Source organism: Heteronotia binoei, chromosome 21, assembly GCF_032191835.1.
Source record: "Heteronotia binoei isolate CCM8104 ecotype False Entrance Well chromosome 21, APGP_CSIRO_Hbin_v1, whole genome shotgun sequence".
Taxonomy (NCBI): Eukaryota; Metazoa; Chordata; class Lepidosauria; order Squamata; family Gekkonidae; genus Heteronotia; species Heteronotia binoei.
The window spans coordinates 30,314,623-30,329,863 of NC_083243.1; the positions used below are offsets into that span (position 1 = coordinate 30,314,623).

At 44.3% G+C, this 15,241-nt stretch overlaps 2 protein-coding genes across 3 annotated transcripts in view; one reads left to right on the top strand and one right to left on the bottom strand.

Annotated features, from left to right (window-relative positions):
- The window catches only part of WDR25 (WD repeat domain 25), a 179,184-nt gene extending 167,687 nt beyond the window's left edge, over positions 1-11,497 (bottom strand). Inside the window, exons 1-2 of the mRNA XM_060263015.1 lie at positions 11,177-11,497; positions 7,077-7,830 (exon numbers count right to left, since the gene is read on the bottom strand). Of these exons, the coding sequence (XP_060118998.1) occupies positions 7,077-7,769 (693 nt within the window). The 5' untranslated portion in view covers positions 7,770-7,830; positions 11,177-11,497. The remainder of the gene's footprint in view (positions 1-7,076; positions 7,831-11,176) is intronic.
- WARS1 (tryptophanyl-tRNA synthetase 1) overlaps positions 11,177-15,241 on the top strand; it is a 32,290-nt gene continuing 28,225 nt past the window's right edge. The window contains exons 1-2 of one of the 2 annotated variants that reach the window (XM_060263017.1): positions 11,305-11,579; positions 12,666-12,704. The gene's annotated coding sequence lies outside the window, so the exon portion shown is untranslated. Of the gene's footprint in view, positions 11,580-12,665; positions 12,705-15,241 lie in introns of both variants that reach the window. The other variant, XM_060263016.1, reaches the window with a different exon arrangement.

Consider the following 15,241-nt stretch of genomic DNA (forward strand, 5'->3'; position numbering starts at 1 on the left):
TGGCCTTACAGAGGAGGAGGAGGAAGAGAAGACCATAGATTTATACCCACCCTTTTCTCTGAATCAGAGTCCCAGAGCAACCTACAATCTCCTTTATCTTCTTCCCCCATGACAGACACTCTGTGAGGTACGTGGGGCTGAGAGAGCTCTTCCAGAAGCTGCCCTTTCAAGGACAACTCTTGCAAAGGCTATGGTTGACCCAAGGCCATTCCAGCAGCTGCAAATGAATAATAATAATAATAATTTTTTATTTCTATCCCGCCCTCCCCGCCTAGGCAGGCTCAGGGCAGCTAACAACATATTCAGATAAAAATTATACATTAATTTTAAAACAACATTAAAAGTTATACAATAGTTTAAGATCGACAGTATCCTGAAAATCATTCCAATTTACATAATTTAACAGCAACAATGATGTTCCTGGCGCTATTCTCTCTATTGCATAATGGCAAAGATCACTAAATAGAAGAAGAAGAAGAAGATATTGGATTTATATCCCGCCCTCCACTCCGAAGAGTCTCAGAGCGGCTCACAATCTCCTTTACCTTCCTCCCCCACAACAAACACCCTGTGAGGTGGGTGGGGCTGGAGAGGGCTCTCACAGCAGCTGCCCTTTCAAGGACAACCTCTGCCAGAGCTATGGCTGACCCAAGGCCATGCTAGCAGGTGCAAGTGGAGGAGTGGGGAATCAAACCCGGTTCAGAGTCCGCACACTTAACCACTACACCAAACTGGCTCTAGAGTCACTTTGGTGGGTCATCAGTTCGGCCATCCTTTGTCAGCAGCCTGCGAAGGCCTGCCTAAAAAGGATGGTCTTGCAGGCTCTGCGGAATTGGTCTAGACTCCGCAGAGCCCGCACCTCTTCCGGGAGCTGTAATCAAATGAAGGAATCAAACCCGGTTCTCCCAGATAAGCGTCTGCACACCAAACTGGGAACAGCTGGTCTTAAGTTACAACCAGACTCATAGTTATTTACAACATTTCAGGTCCAACTTTCTCAAAACAAAACAAAAATCCAACTTAAAGCAGATGAGAGTCTTCCATATGGGTAGACTTTGATTGCCCTGACCTGGATAGCGCAGTCTCAGAAGCTAAGCAGGGCCAGCCCTGGTAAGTATTTGGATGGGAGGTCAACAAGGAAGTCCAGAGTTGTGATGCAGAGGCAGGCAATAGCAAACCACCTCTGTTCCTCTCTTGCCTTGGAAACCCTAAAGAGTCACCATAAGAAGAGGCAAGAATCTAAGCAGTCTTTTCCTGAATTCGTCCACCTAAAGCATTCATTTTCGAGCAGCAGCTTCTCCCTTTCATTTTTATAAACACATAACAGAAGCTTGAATGGGAGGGGTTATGGCTCGGTGATAGAGCATCTGCTTGGCATGAAGAAGGCCCCAAGTAAAGAACCAGACAGTAGATGATGTAAAAGACCTCTGCCTGAGGCCCTGGAGAGCCATGGTCATTCTAAGGAGACCATACTTATTTAATATACCAAGGGCCAGATTCAATATCAGGCAGCCTTATGTATTCATGGATTATGGGAGAAAAGCTAAGATGAGGGTTCTGTAAGGGTTAGCTAAACAACCAACTGAGAGTGAGGGGGGTCTATATCTATGTGAGGCATGGCTACCACATCCATATAAAAAAACTATCCCTTAAACTAACGCATCACCATTTCTCATGCTTGCATAATTATGCCAAGGCGGCGTTCATGCCTTCCATGCTCACTATTACCTCTCCCCAGCTAATTACCTAAGTGACAGGTAGCACAGGAAAGCTACATGTCACATTAATCAAAGCCCAAGCGATAATTGTATCCATTTACAATAATGCAAAGGCACAGTTAGAAGAGCTGGGGCCAGCAAAATGTGAACTTTTCACCTGGCGATGTGGGGAGAATCAGCACTAGCAGCAGGACACTATGGAACTTTTCCGCTAACGCTGTATGTATAGCACCATCACTGCAGCCAGCCTAGGAAGCATCAAAGGGCTTTAATTATAAGGCGAACCTACGAGCCGTCATTTAGAATCCACAGAAAGAACTGAGTTTTTAGAAAATTATAGCTTATAGCAGGTCACAGAAAGTCAGGGGAAATTAGAAGTTGTGTATGACACGGAGAGTTAGTTTATTTTTTTTCCCTACAAAAATAATCTTTTTAAATTCTGGCGTTTAAGGCTCAGTTGTTCCAACACGTGAATGAAACGGAGCACGCCTCCTGGCTGGCTATGCTGACTCCTCCACGTGAAGTGCCAGGAGATGGAGACGGATTTGGAAGAAGCCGCTGGGACAGACAATTGCCATGCTGGGCGCAGGCAGGAGCCAGGAACTGTTGGTGTGATAACCCACGGTGCACTGAATGGAATAATTGAGGTCTGCGGGAAAGCAGCAGCTGGGGGTAGCAGCTCACAGGGCAAGGCTCAGCAGGAGAGCGCATGCTTTGCATACAGAATCTGCCATGCTGAGTCCCAAACACTTCCAAGTTAAAGGATCTCAGGTTTCAAGTGTGGAAAAGATTCCGTTGCCCGTGAACTGCAGGTGCCTTGGAATAGTTGGGGGAAAGGTTTCAGCTTAACACCTTTGCAAGCCTTTGCTGATCTGAACAGGCATCGCGGAGCTAACAGTGCAGTACAAACACAGTCGCCAGCTTTCAAGCCCATTGACTGCAATGGACAGAAGGGTGAGAAATATTGTTTGCATTGTTAGTGCCCGATGGAGTAAGGTAGCTTCGGACACATGAGGCTATAATTAATCAGACCCTTGGTCCAACAAAGTCAATACTGTCTACCAGTGTTCCCTCTAAGTTGAGTTAGTGTGAGCTAGCTCGCAGTTTTTTAGCCTCCAGGTCACACATTTTTGTCTTGGCTCAGGAAGGATGGTTCCAGAGCAAACTAATTTATGCAGTAGCTCACAACTTTTATGTCAGTAGCTCATCGAGTAGAATTTTTGCTCACAAGACTCCACAGCTTAGAGGGAGTATTGCTGTCTACTCAGACTGGCAACACCTCTCCAGGGTCTCAGATGGACATCTTTCACATCACTTGTTCCCTAGTCCTTCTAACTGGAGATGTTGAGGTTTGAACCTAGGACCTTCTGCATGCAAAGCAGAGGCTCTTCTACTGAGCCACAGCCCCTACTGGATGCATCTGTAGCAGCGGTACCATTACCATTTCAAGATCCAGGACAACAGATACTTGCCTCCTATGTTCTGCACCAATATTCAATCCTCTAGCACTTGGAATCCCACCAATTAAAGCTTCATTAGAGGCCCTGCTTTGTGTGCTGGCATTCTGAGAGGCTAGGTGGGTAAGAACCAGAGATGGGGCCTTTTCTGCAGTGACACCAATGCTCAGGAAATCCTTCCCTAGTATATAATTTCAAAAGTTTGAAGGCTTCAGGCAAAGAAGTTTTTGTCCTCCCAGGCCTCTTAGATTCCCCCTTCCCTGTGCTTGTTCCTTTTCTTTCTTATCAGAGTATCCTTTTACCAGATAGGCTTTCCCTGGCTTTATGTTGACTGTGTAAGACTGGGGTGTCAAACATCTGACCTGGGGGCTGAATCAGGCCCCCAGAGGGCTCCTATCAGGTCCCCAAACAACTGGTTGTCATCTGCTTCCTTCTCCCTCTCTCTTGCTTCCTTCTGTGTAACAGCTTGTTTTGCAAGGCTTGCTCAATCGCACAGGAGCTTCAGAGCAAAACCCCTATTTTCTCCATTGGCTGAGGCTCCTCCCTTGGGGAGGAAGTGGGGGAAGGAAGAGCTTGCTTTGCCAGGCTCTCTCAATCATACAGCAGAGCTACTGAGCCAAGCCTTCTATTGGCTAAGGCTCCTCCCTCTCTTGGTCCCCTGGGGAAGGAAGGAAGGAAAGAGCCAGAGCTTACTTTGCCCAGTTCCCTGGATCCCATGGAAGAAATACAAAGAAAGCACCTTTAAGACCAATGAGTGCTAATGTTTTAAAGCATGCTTTAAGTTTTTTAAAAAATCTTTAATTGCATTTGTCTGTGTCCTTTATAAAGTTAAATCTCTACTATCTTAATCTTAAATAGGTACACATATGTTGGCCTGGCCCAACAAGGTCTCATTTATGTCAGATCCAGCCCTCATAACAAATGAGTTCAACATCCCTGGCGTAGGACTTCATGAGCTGCTGAAGTTATATCTGATGCTGTTTTCAGTTGTTTTATTGCACCTTTGCTTGGGGTTTTGCTGCTTTTCTTACACTTTTTCCTTGCTGTTTTGTGGTTTTTGGAATCATTATTGTTGCTATTCAACCTTCAGTTTTTTATCTGGAGCGATAAGGGTGTACATATTCTAAATTAAGAAATACTAGCTCTGCCCCACTGGCCCAAGCTATTGCAATGCAAGTCTCCTCTGGAGCATCTAAAGCAGAGAATGGGATCACGCCAGCTGACAAAGGAATGTAATCGGCAATCTCTGTTACTCATACAGTTTCATGAAAAAGTCAGCATGGTGGAAAATTCCTAGAATAATTGTCTATTAATCTTGCAGACTCTACTGATAGGTCCTTGCAAAGCAGTCTATACAAGCTGACCTCATTTCAAAGATCCCATCACTTTCCTGCCCCCCCCCCCCCGGAAGACTTAGCAAAACCTTAGTAAGAGATTGGAAGGAAAATACTGTCCTTCATTTTTCCTTCCTTAACTTTACCGTGTCAGTAAATGTCATCCCTGAGTGCAATTCTAATCAGTATCTAAGGATAGGCACACCTTTTTTTTTCCCTTGCCCTTTGGAGTGTGAGTTTGGGATCTAAATGAACTCACTCAGGAACATAGTCTTGAGGTCAGCAGGGAGCCAAGACTATTTATTAATGCCAGGGCCCCCAAGGCAATGGACATCAAAACATTTCAACACCTTGGTATGGAGGTGGAGACTCCAGTTTCTGAACCCCTATGGGTGGCAACAGAACTGTAAATAACTGGCCATCTGCTGCCTCTTTAATGAGATATCAACATGGGTCACCTACAATGGGACACCAACACCAGCCCTAATTGGAGACATTATGGCTGTAACAATAGCAACACAGGTTTGTTTGCCACTGAAGAGTCAAAATCAAGATCTATTAGTTTAGAACAGGGGTGTCAAACATGCAGCTCAGGGGGGGGGGGCTGAATCAGGCCCCTGGAGGGCTCCTATCAGACCCCCGAGCAACTGGCTGTTGTCTGCTTCCTTCTCCCTCTCTCTTGCTTCCTTCTGCATCACAGCTTGCCTTGCCAGGTTTGCTCAAATGCACAGGAGCTACAGAGCAAAGCCTCTATTTTCTCCATTGGCTGAGGCTCCTCCTTTGGGGAGGAAGGGGGGAGGGATAGTTTGCTTAGCCAGGCTCTCTCAATTGCACAGCAGAGCTACTAAGCCAAGCCTCTCTTCCTTCTATTGGCTGCTCTCACACACACACACACTCCTAGTCTCCTGGGGAAGAAAGGAAAGCGCCAGAGTTTCCTTTGCCCAGTTCCCTGGATCACACAGGAAACATAAAAAGAAAGCACCTTTAAGACCAATGACTGCCAATGTTTTCAGCATGTTTTATTTTAAGTTTTTTAAATCTTTAGTTGTGTTTGTGTCCTTTATAAAGTTTATATCTCCACTACCTGACATTACATTTTATGACGCTCATGGCCCAGCCCAACAAGGTCACATTTATGTCTGATCCGGCCCTCATAACAAATGAGTCCAACACCCCTGGTTTAGATCCTCTTTGGAAAGGGAAAACAAACACAAAGATTTCATTAAGTGCTAGCTATATTTTAAAAGATGCAAGCACAGTTATGACTGCAGTTATATGGCATGTTTAAACTGTTGTGGCCATGCTTTTTTAGTTCCGGAGTGGTTGGATCAGACATCCCACCCCTGCCCAGCTGCACCGCACGCTCACCCTATGGTTGACCCATCAGGCTCTTGGTGCATGTTAACCAGGGAGTGGGCAGTGAGGCAGCTTTTTTTACAGTTTCTCCCCGCTGCACCACAATCCCCAACATGCCCAGTGCCTCGCTGCCATGGAAGGAGGGTGTTAGTTCTTTCCTTGGCTGTCCCCAGGGCCCCATTGCTGCCATCATCATTAAGCCCATCTCCCCAACCCAGCAACAATGGCTACCTTTGGGCTGAAGCTGCATCCCTGCCTCACCTGAGCCCTGCTAGCCGAGCCCTCAACAGCCAAAGAAATCAGTGTGAGAGGCCTTGCCAAGCTGAAGAGGCTGCAACAGAGACTCAGTGACCTGTGTGGAAACCTATCTGAAGCACAGCTCCTTAAGAGCAGGAGAAAGGCTCACAGTTCCCTTAAAATATTGTGGAAGGGGGAAAGGAGTAGAGGGATATCTGCCTATGTGCACATAGCTAGCTGCAGAAAACAAAGAATCTTAAGCTTTTATCCATTCATTTTATTTCCCTTTATCACAGCTCTACTACTACCACCATCACTCTATACATAGGAGCTGACAGCTATTGCAGATTTCCACCACCGCTGCTGCTGCTACAGTCATCCTGTTCAGCATTAACACACTTGGGGGGATGGGCTAGAAACAGTCCCATTTCACCAAAAGGGGGCTGAAGTCAACATTGTAGCCAACAGCTCTCCATCAGCAACACAATGCCTCCAAATTTGAGTTTGGCCTCTTGAAACTACACAAAAAGTACACCACCACCACTACCCTCCACCGCTCAGAAGCAAAGACAAAGCATGAAAAATATCTCAGTTACTCAATGCAAAGGAGTTACATCACTCTATAATCCTCCAGTTTAGTTCCACCCGCAGTTTCCCTCCAACTCAAATTGGCACTGACCATAGGATCCCATAGATACAGTGCTTTTTATCCACCCACCCACCCACTCCATGTACAGAAGTTCAATTTCATGGCTAGCAAAGAAGTCTGTTGATACAAAACTTCATACAATACAAATACAGCCTTCACGAATAGTCAGACACAAGCACACTTTGCCACACAAATAACAGAAAAGACACAATAGAGAAAGGTTCATGGTAACTCTCAAAATACTTGAAATGTCATAGGTTACCCTTCATAAAAACCATCCGTTCCTTTTTGCTGTAAGCAAGGAACAATGCAGACTGCACATTACCTTGACAGTATTATCCATAGATGCAGAGAGCAACATGTGGCTCCATTTCTGAACAGGACACCACCGGACAACGTTGATGGGACCACTGTGTTTAGACATATGGAACACCAAGTTTGTGGGAATTGCTGTTGCCCCATATTTGGATCCTATGTACGGCATGATGTATTTGGAAATTTCAATGGACATTCCGTCTCCTGCAACGCCACACTTGGCTGAGTTATTTGTGCTTTCTCCCCCATTTTCAGCTTCAGGATTTTTTTCCTTTCTCAGCCTTTTAGGAATGTATGGCCTCAGTCCCTGTAAAGTAACATCACTGTCCTCGTGCACCCTCTTCTGAAAATAACTCTTTTCAGAAAGTACTTGATGCTTCTGCAAAGGATTCAAGGATTGCCCCAAACTACTAGCCGTTTGTAATGCAGCAGGATAAATTTTATTAGGATGCATTTCAGCCCAAGACTTTTTATTAGCTTCTACACGATATAAAAAGGGAGCACTGTGGGAGACGTTCCTTTTGGAACCAGCCATGAAGCTTACAGACTGGATTTGGCTTTCAGAAATCATGTCGAATCCACCCCTGGACTCAACAGCAGCCAGGGCAGGATTTTCAAGGTTCGCTTCACTGCTAAGAGCATCTTCAGACTTGCCAGCATCTGTCTCAGAGTCCGAATCATCGTATGCAACTAATGAGTTCATTGAGTCAGATATATGGAAATTCTGTAGTTGTCGCCCTTCAGAGCCTCATGGTGAAGAGTTTCTGCAATGAAAAGAACTGACATTTCAGAAATCTTTCAATATACAAAATTCTGTTGTCAGTCAAATTAACACAAGATGCTGTTATGATCACGTGCAAATTCAATATGCATATCACAGAATCATAGAGTTGGAAGGGACCTACAGGGTCATCTAGTCCAACCCCCTGCACAATGCAGGAAACTCACAAACACCTCCCCCTAAATTCACAGAATCTTCATTGCTGTCAGATGGCCATCTAGCCTCTGTTTAAAAGCCTCCAAGGAACGCGAGCCAACCACCTCCCGAGGAAGCCTGTTCCACTGAGGAACTGCTCTGTCAGGAAGTTCTTCCTAATGTTGAGCTGGAAATTTCAACCCATTGGTTCTGGTCCTACCTTCTGGGGCCACAGATACAATTTGTATCAAATTGTATCATCAGAGATTGTATCACAGATATTGTATCATTCATCTCAAGGCCTGTTCCAATTTTATTTTGGGCGGTGGGGGGAGCCCTGCGACTGGTGCTTGCACAGGGGACTACCTTTACCTTTTTGGATGCAGAAATCCAAGACCCCATCCTTTTCTCTGCCCATCTGGTTCCCCGCATGTGACTTCTTTCCCACCCAACTATGTGCCCCCGCCTGTAAATCCTTCCACACCCATTGGCAAGCCATCACACTTTCCGTGTTCACATATCTTGCATGCCCTTTACCAACTGTGCTGGGAAGTCTGTGCAGCTGGGAGTGCCACAATAATCAATGCAGGCCAGCGTTTGCAGTCAGCGAGCAGGGAAGGGCAGGTGGTGAGAGCAGCAGGCTCCACCTGGAACCCTAGGCCCAGCACCTGCCTTCCCTCTGAGAATGCTGACACCCGCCTTGATTCATCTTGTTCCCATTACTATGTTCACAATTACATCTTTCATTATTCATTTTATAAGCCTTATTCACACTTGGTTGCAAATACTATTGATTCCACGCTGGCCTGCAACAGCCATCCCAAAACAACCCTGCTATTTATCCACTGTTTTAGGAACACAGGCGTAGCACCAAAATTGTTTTAAGCTATTTAATTGTTATTATTAACTTGGTTTAATTGTTAAACTCTAATGTTTATCTATTTTTTATTGTTTTAGTTTGATTGTTGTGAGCCACCCTGAGTCTGCTTCAGCGGGGAGGGAGGAATATAAATCCAATAATAATAATAATAATAATAATAATAATAATAATAATAATAATAATAATAATAATAGTTTAGAAGCTAGCAACAGAATGTCTGGAAAGCTCTCACACACCAAGAAACTTAACGGACTACCTCAGGGCCATCATTCTCTTTCAGCCTAACCTTTCCAGAGCTCCTTTGATCAATAGATATTGAGCAACGACTAGAAGAGTACTAAATTAGTTTCTAAAGGAACATATGATAGATGGGAATTTAATAACTTATAAGGTTGTATTGAGATCACTGTCTAGCATCAGATAGGGAATAACGTCCCTCTAAATGTTATTAAACAATAAACATAATAAAACAGATAATATCCAGTGATTCCTTAAACCAGTAAAAAAAAAAAAAGAGGCGCATTCCAGTATATGATGAGATAGTATCAATTTCTACCCCGGCCACAAGGGCAAAGACAATTTCTGAATATGGAATATTACAAAACCTCCCATGCAATACTTCAGAAGAGTCAGTGTTAAAACAAGCTAGAACAAATGCCCTAGCATAATGAAGAACATTAAGTATAGGAAGGGAAGGACCAAAGTGGTAAAATACCTTAGAATTGGGTCGAACAAACTCTAGAAGAAGAAGAATTGCAGATTTATACCCTGCCCTTCTCTCTGAATCAGAGACTCAGAGCGGTTTACAATCTCCTTTATCTTCTTCCCCCACAACAGACACCCTGTGAGGTGGGTGGGACTGAGAGAGCTTTCACAGAAGCTGCCCTTTCAAGGACAGCTCTTGTAAGAGCTATGGCTAACCCAAGGCCATTCCAGCAGGTGCAAGTGGAGGAGTGGGGAATCAAACCCGGTTCTCCCAGATAAGAGTCTACGCACTTAACCACTACACCAAACTGGCTCTCTGCAAGCACGGATTACCACACTATCATAATCAAACTTGGTGAGATGATGCTTGACAACAGAGAGTCTCTGCCTAACCCATCTGGAGAATTTCTTCTACTGAAAATCCCAGCTACTGTTATCTAGTATCAACAGTCTTCATCCACAGAGAATAATAATCTCACAGGGTCGTTGTGAGGATAAACAGGCAGAGGATACTCATATGCCCTGAGCTCTTTGAAGGACAGGCAGCATAAAGATGTGTGAAGGTGACTTAAAACTGAAAGAGATTGCTAACAGTTGGTTCAAAGGAGGGCAACAAAGACCTCAAAATTGTGCTACATGACACAGTCACTTTTACCTAGGAACCTGGAAGTGATGTCATTGTATTGTGATCTTAAGATTGAAGGAAGCAGGTAGTCTACAGAAGAGAAGACTGAAGGGAGACATGATCACACTGTTCAGCTATCTGAAGGCCTGTCACATGGAAGACAGCAAACACTTACTTGCTCACTGATGCTCCAAAGGACAAAACTAGATCTAGTGGGCTTAAGTTACAGAAGGATAGGTTTCAGTTGATCATTAGGTGAAACTTCCTGAGAGTAACAGAGGTTTGACAATGGAATCGATTACTGAAATTCAACTAGGCGTGCCATTTGTTTGCTATAAGCAGGAAACCCACAACTGTGCTCAGTGGAGTGGCAAGAGGGAAACAGCATCAAACTGTAACATCACTTTGATTCAATCTCTAAGGGTTTTACCACAGAGATTGCAAAAATCCTAGAGCACAATGCAGTGACACATCACTTCCAGGTTTGGTTTGGTTTTTTATTTATATCCCGCCCTCCCCCGCCGGAGCAGACTCAGGGCAGCTAGGTTCATAGGTTGCACCATTTTGCAAGTCTCCACTCCCCAAATACTCCTGCCACTGTGTGGGGCTGGGCTAGCAACTTTATCTTCAACCACAGAGTGGGCAGCCATCAACTGGGTTTCATGCACTGAGCAGGAGATTGGATCAGGGACCTTAAAAGCTCCTTCCAATTCTGACTTTATAACATTAATAAAAGTGAAGAATCTGGAGTTTTGCTTGGGGGGGTGGGGACTCGTGGGATTGCACTGTAAGAAAGCTTTCTTCCCCGTTTCTAAGAGGCTTATAGGTGGAATAATGTTTCTCTTTAAGATGCCACTGGACTCCTGTTCAATTATTCTATGCAGAGTTACTCCACTTTAACTCTGCATATGATCACGCCTACTGTAAAGAAGGCTTTTCTCCCGCTTCCAAGAAGCAAAGGCAGCTCTTGCGCTTGGAACTTACCCCCAAGTACCCAACCAGTGCCTTGAAAGTCGGCTTCCTGGGGAGGGAGCTATTTCAGCAACGCTTCCCGGGTGGGGGCGTTTCACTGCAACACTACCTTAAGCGTCTCCCCTCAAGCGTTGCTCACTGCAATCCTCCCTAGCAAAGTCCCCCCTGAAACTCGACCCTGGACTCAAACGTTCCTATCTGTGTCCTCGCCTGGCAGCGGGCGTCACTCCACCTCTGACTCACGACAGGCCTTTCTTCGCCTCGTTGTGCGATTCTCCTTCTCGTTGGTTCCGTGCAGGGAACGTGTTTCCTAGTCGGAGGGAGAGGAACGACGCGCCGGGCTGCGTTGCTGATGCAATTGAATTGTCGCCGGCCTGACAGGCGACGAGGGAAACGGCCGGTTCCGGGGGGACAGGTAAGAAGGCGCCGTGGGGATGACGGAGACTCGAAGGTAGCTCCCTCCCGCGATTGCAGCCTACAGGCCTCCCTCGCTTTTAGTGTGCTGAGAAGGGGGGAACGGTAAGACCTGCTTTGTTGGGTCCTGGTCTAGGTTCCCAGCCTCCAGGTGAGGCCTGGAGATCTCCCGCTTTGACAACTGATCTCCAGCTGGCAGAGATCAGCTCCCCTGGGGAAAATGGCTGATTGAAGGGGGGATTCTATGGCATTGTATCATGCTGAGGCCACAAAGCCCATTGTCTCCTGGAGCCATCCCCAAAGTCTCCAAGTATTTTCCAACACAGACTTGGCACCCCTAGAGGAGTCCCACTTTACAGGGACTGGCTGTGTGGAAAATGCCTCCATCGGCTGGGCAGGTCACGCCTGTTCCTGTCCACAAATAAAATGCCAGCTGTGGCTGTTTCTTGGTGTTAAGCCAAAATTTTACTTACAAAGAGAAAATTTTCTTTATTTCTCAGTATATGTCGTAACATCTTGCAATATATAGTGTTGTAATACAGCCTAAGATGAGTTCAGCTGATCAATCAGATGAAGCAACAACTAGCTGACGTACAATACATTTCTACCACACACAGCAATTTCCTTTATTGGCAATATAAAAAGTGTTAGCATAGATAAGAGTAGGATAAAAGGAAATGCAGAAAATACACATGAATAAAAACATATTCTTTTGGAAACTCTTTTGATTTAATTTCGACCAGAACCAATGGGTTGATATTAAATCAAAAGAGTTTTCGGCTCAACATTAGGAAGAACTTCCTGACCGTTAGAGCGATTCCTCATTGGAACAGGCTTCCTCGGGAGGTGGCGGGGTCTCCTTCCTTGGAGTTTTGTAAACAGGCTAGATGGCCATCTGATAACAATGAAGATCCTGTGAATTTAGGGGGAGGTGTTTGTGAGTTTCCTACATTGTGCAGGGGGTTGGACTAGATGACCCTGGAGGTCCTTTCCAACTCTATGATTCTATATTCCATAATATATTTCTATCTGAATTTTACAAAGACTAAAAGGCCACTTTCTGTCTCTACACTTTCTCTCCACATAGGCATTGAGAGTGTACCACAATGGAAGGAATTTGACAAAGGTATGATTCAGAAATATAAGAAATTCTGTCCCCTACAATACATTTTTGTCAGGAAGCTGAACTGACTTATTATTATTATTATTTTCTTTGACTTGCAATCAGGTTTCCTGGCCATGTTCTTCAAAAATCTAATTATTGATTAGATAATTATAGGACTGGATGCAAAAACCCCTGTGCTGTGGTAAATCATCCATAGCCAAACATTCCTGAGTGACCAGTCCACATAACAATGCAGCCTGTGAACATCTAGAATGGCAGAATGTGTGTTGAGTAATGACTGATGGTTTCTACCTCTTCGATTTTGTCCACTCTGACTAATCTCCCATTTACAGTCTCTCTAAATACAGTTCCAAGGGGGAAAAGTCTCTTACTGATCCAAATAATAACTGCTGAGAAACAAGAATACATTCCATTCTTAAAATGCTTAACAATGCTGTGTAGCAAACTGAAGAAGCAAATGAGCATTCTTGCATTTGCCATATTGGAGTGATATTGATCCAAATCATCTGCTTACGTATTTGCAATGGAATCCACCCGCATTGCACAGGGGTTCTGGGGAGTGTCCTGGGGTGCTCCAGTCATCTGCACTGGTCACATCTCTTGGTACTTATTATCATCCCACATGAAGAAAGAATGGGTGCATTCACACTACACTCACTAATGCATTTTACATCCGGATTTCTACTGTGTAAAGAATAGCAAAAAATCAGATGTAAAATGTGTTAGTGTAGTTTGAATGCACCCAATGTTTCCCAGAATTCGTCTTCTGTGGCTGCACAATGCAGTGGAGAAGCTGTTTCTAAGAAAGGCATGCCAATCATTATAGATTTTTCTAATGTCTGGTAAGATTCCAAGGAAGCCTGGGGTATCCAAAATACAGTTTGAAAACTAGTACGATATGATTGAAAAGAAATAATAATAATAGCATTTCATTTATACCCTGCCCTCCCCACCGAAGCAGGCTCAGGGCGGCTCACAACATAATATAAAATACAAAGATTATATAATAAAACAGTAATCTACAACATTATACAATTTCCTTAAAATTCCCTTAAAACCATCTAATTAAAACCAACAATTTCATACGATCATATTCGGTGCTACATTTTCAAAATTTCCGATCTTACTCGTATACAGATTTTTTTCATAGCGACGGTACAGCTGAATCTGCATTAAGAAAAAGCCAGCAAGACTCCGCAGGGCCCGCAACAATAACAAAAAAAAAAAAAACTCCTTAAGGATCTTCCTTAAAACTCTGATTAGCTGTACACTGTTAATTAAGCACTTTGATCTTTACTGGTTGCGTAATGGAACATTCAATATAGAACTAACGCTGATCTGTTTACATTGTCATATAAGAATACAGGGCCTCAGAGTTATGTAACTTTGGAAAGAGAGTACTGTTCTGTTTAAATAGCTTGGGAAAGTGAGCATTTGTCAGATTAAATTAGTTCCTTAAATGAGAGCTTTCTTAGCTTCTGGGTTGTTTTTTGTTTGTTTGTTTTTAAATTTTGCTACAGGCTATTCAACAAGTGAACAAGCTGCCTAGGAATCCTGATTCCTAGGTATGCTGACAGCAATGCTGATCCTGTGAACTTAGGGGGAGGTATTTGTGAATTCCCTGAACATATGAAGCTGTCTTATACTGAATCAGACCCTGGGTCCATCAAAGTCAGTATTGTCTTCTCAGACTGGCAGCGGCTCTCCAGGGTCTCAAGCTGAGGTTTTTCACACCTATTTGCCTGGACCCTTTTTAGTTGGAGATGCTGGGGATTGAACCTGGGACCTTCTGCTTCCCAAGCAGATGCTCTACCACTGAGCCACCGTCCCTGGGGTGCTCTACCACTGAGCACCGTCCCATTGTGCTGGGGGCTGGACTAGATGACCTTGGAGGTCCCTTCCAACTCTGATTCTAGGAAGGCTGTAGAATCTCATTTCCCATAAGATTGCAAGGAAATATCTGCCAGAAGTGCTTTAGCTTCAAATATATTGGATATCCTGATCTGCCATAGGAGGAAGACCTAGAAAATAGTCTGATCTGCTATGTTCTGTTCATACCTGTGATCAGTTCAGGCAGTGGGCATTTTGTAGAAAAAAAGTGCAGGAGCTCAGTAGCATATCTCATTTGCATATGCCCTGGGATCTATGTGCAGCAGGGAGAGAACTCCCCACTGCATGCAGACCCTGACTGGAGGTTCAGGAGCTGTGCTCCTATGAGCTGCTGCTGAATTCAAACCCTGAATTTAGGGAACCCACAGTTGCAAGCAGGTGTTTGAAGAAGTGAGTACTGAAGAGAGAAGAGGGTCCAAAGCTGATGCCATCCCATCTGTGCTTTAAGAAAATGTAGTGGACAGAATTTTGCATCTGTTTTGTGAGCCCAACTGGAATACAGAAGAGCGGGTGGGATTGTACTTTATATACTCATTTCAAAGTGGAATTTGTGTAAGTAAGTTTGTAATTCCTCTTCTTTGCTGATTAACTAAAACATCATTTCATGATTGGTAGAAAAGTGCTGACAGAAACTGCAACTGCAAATA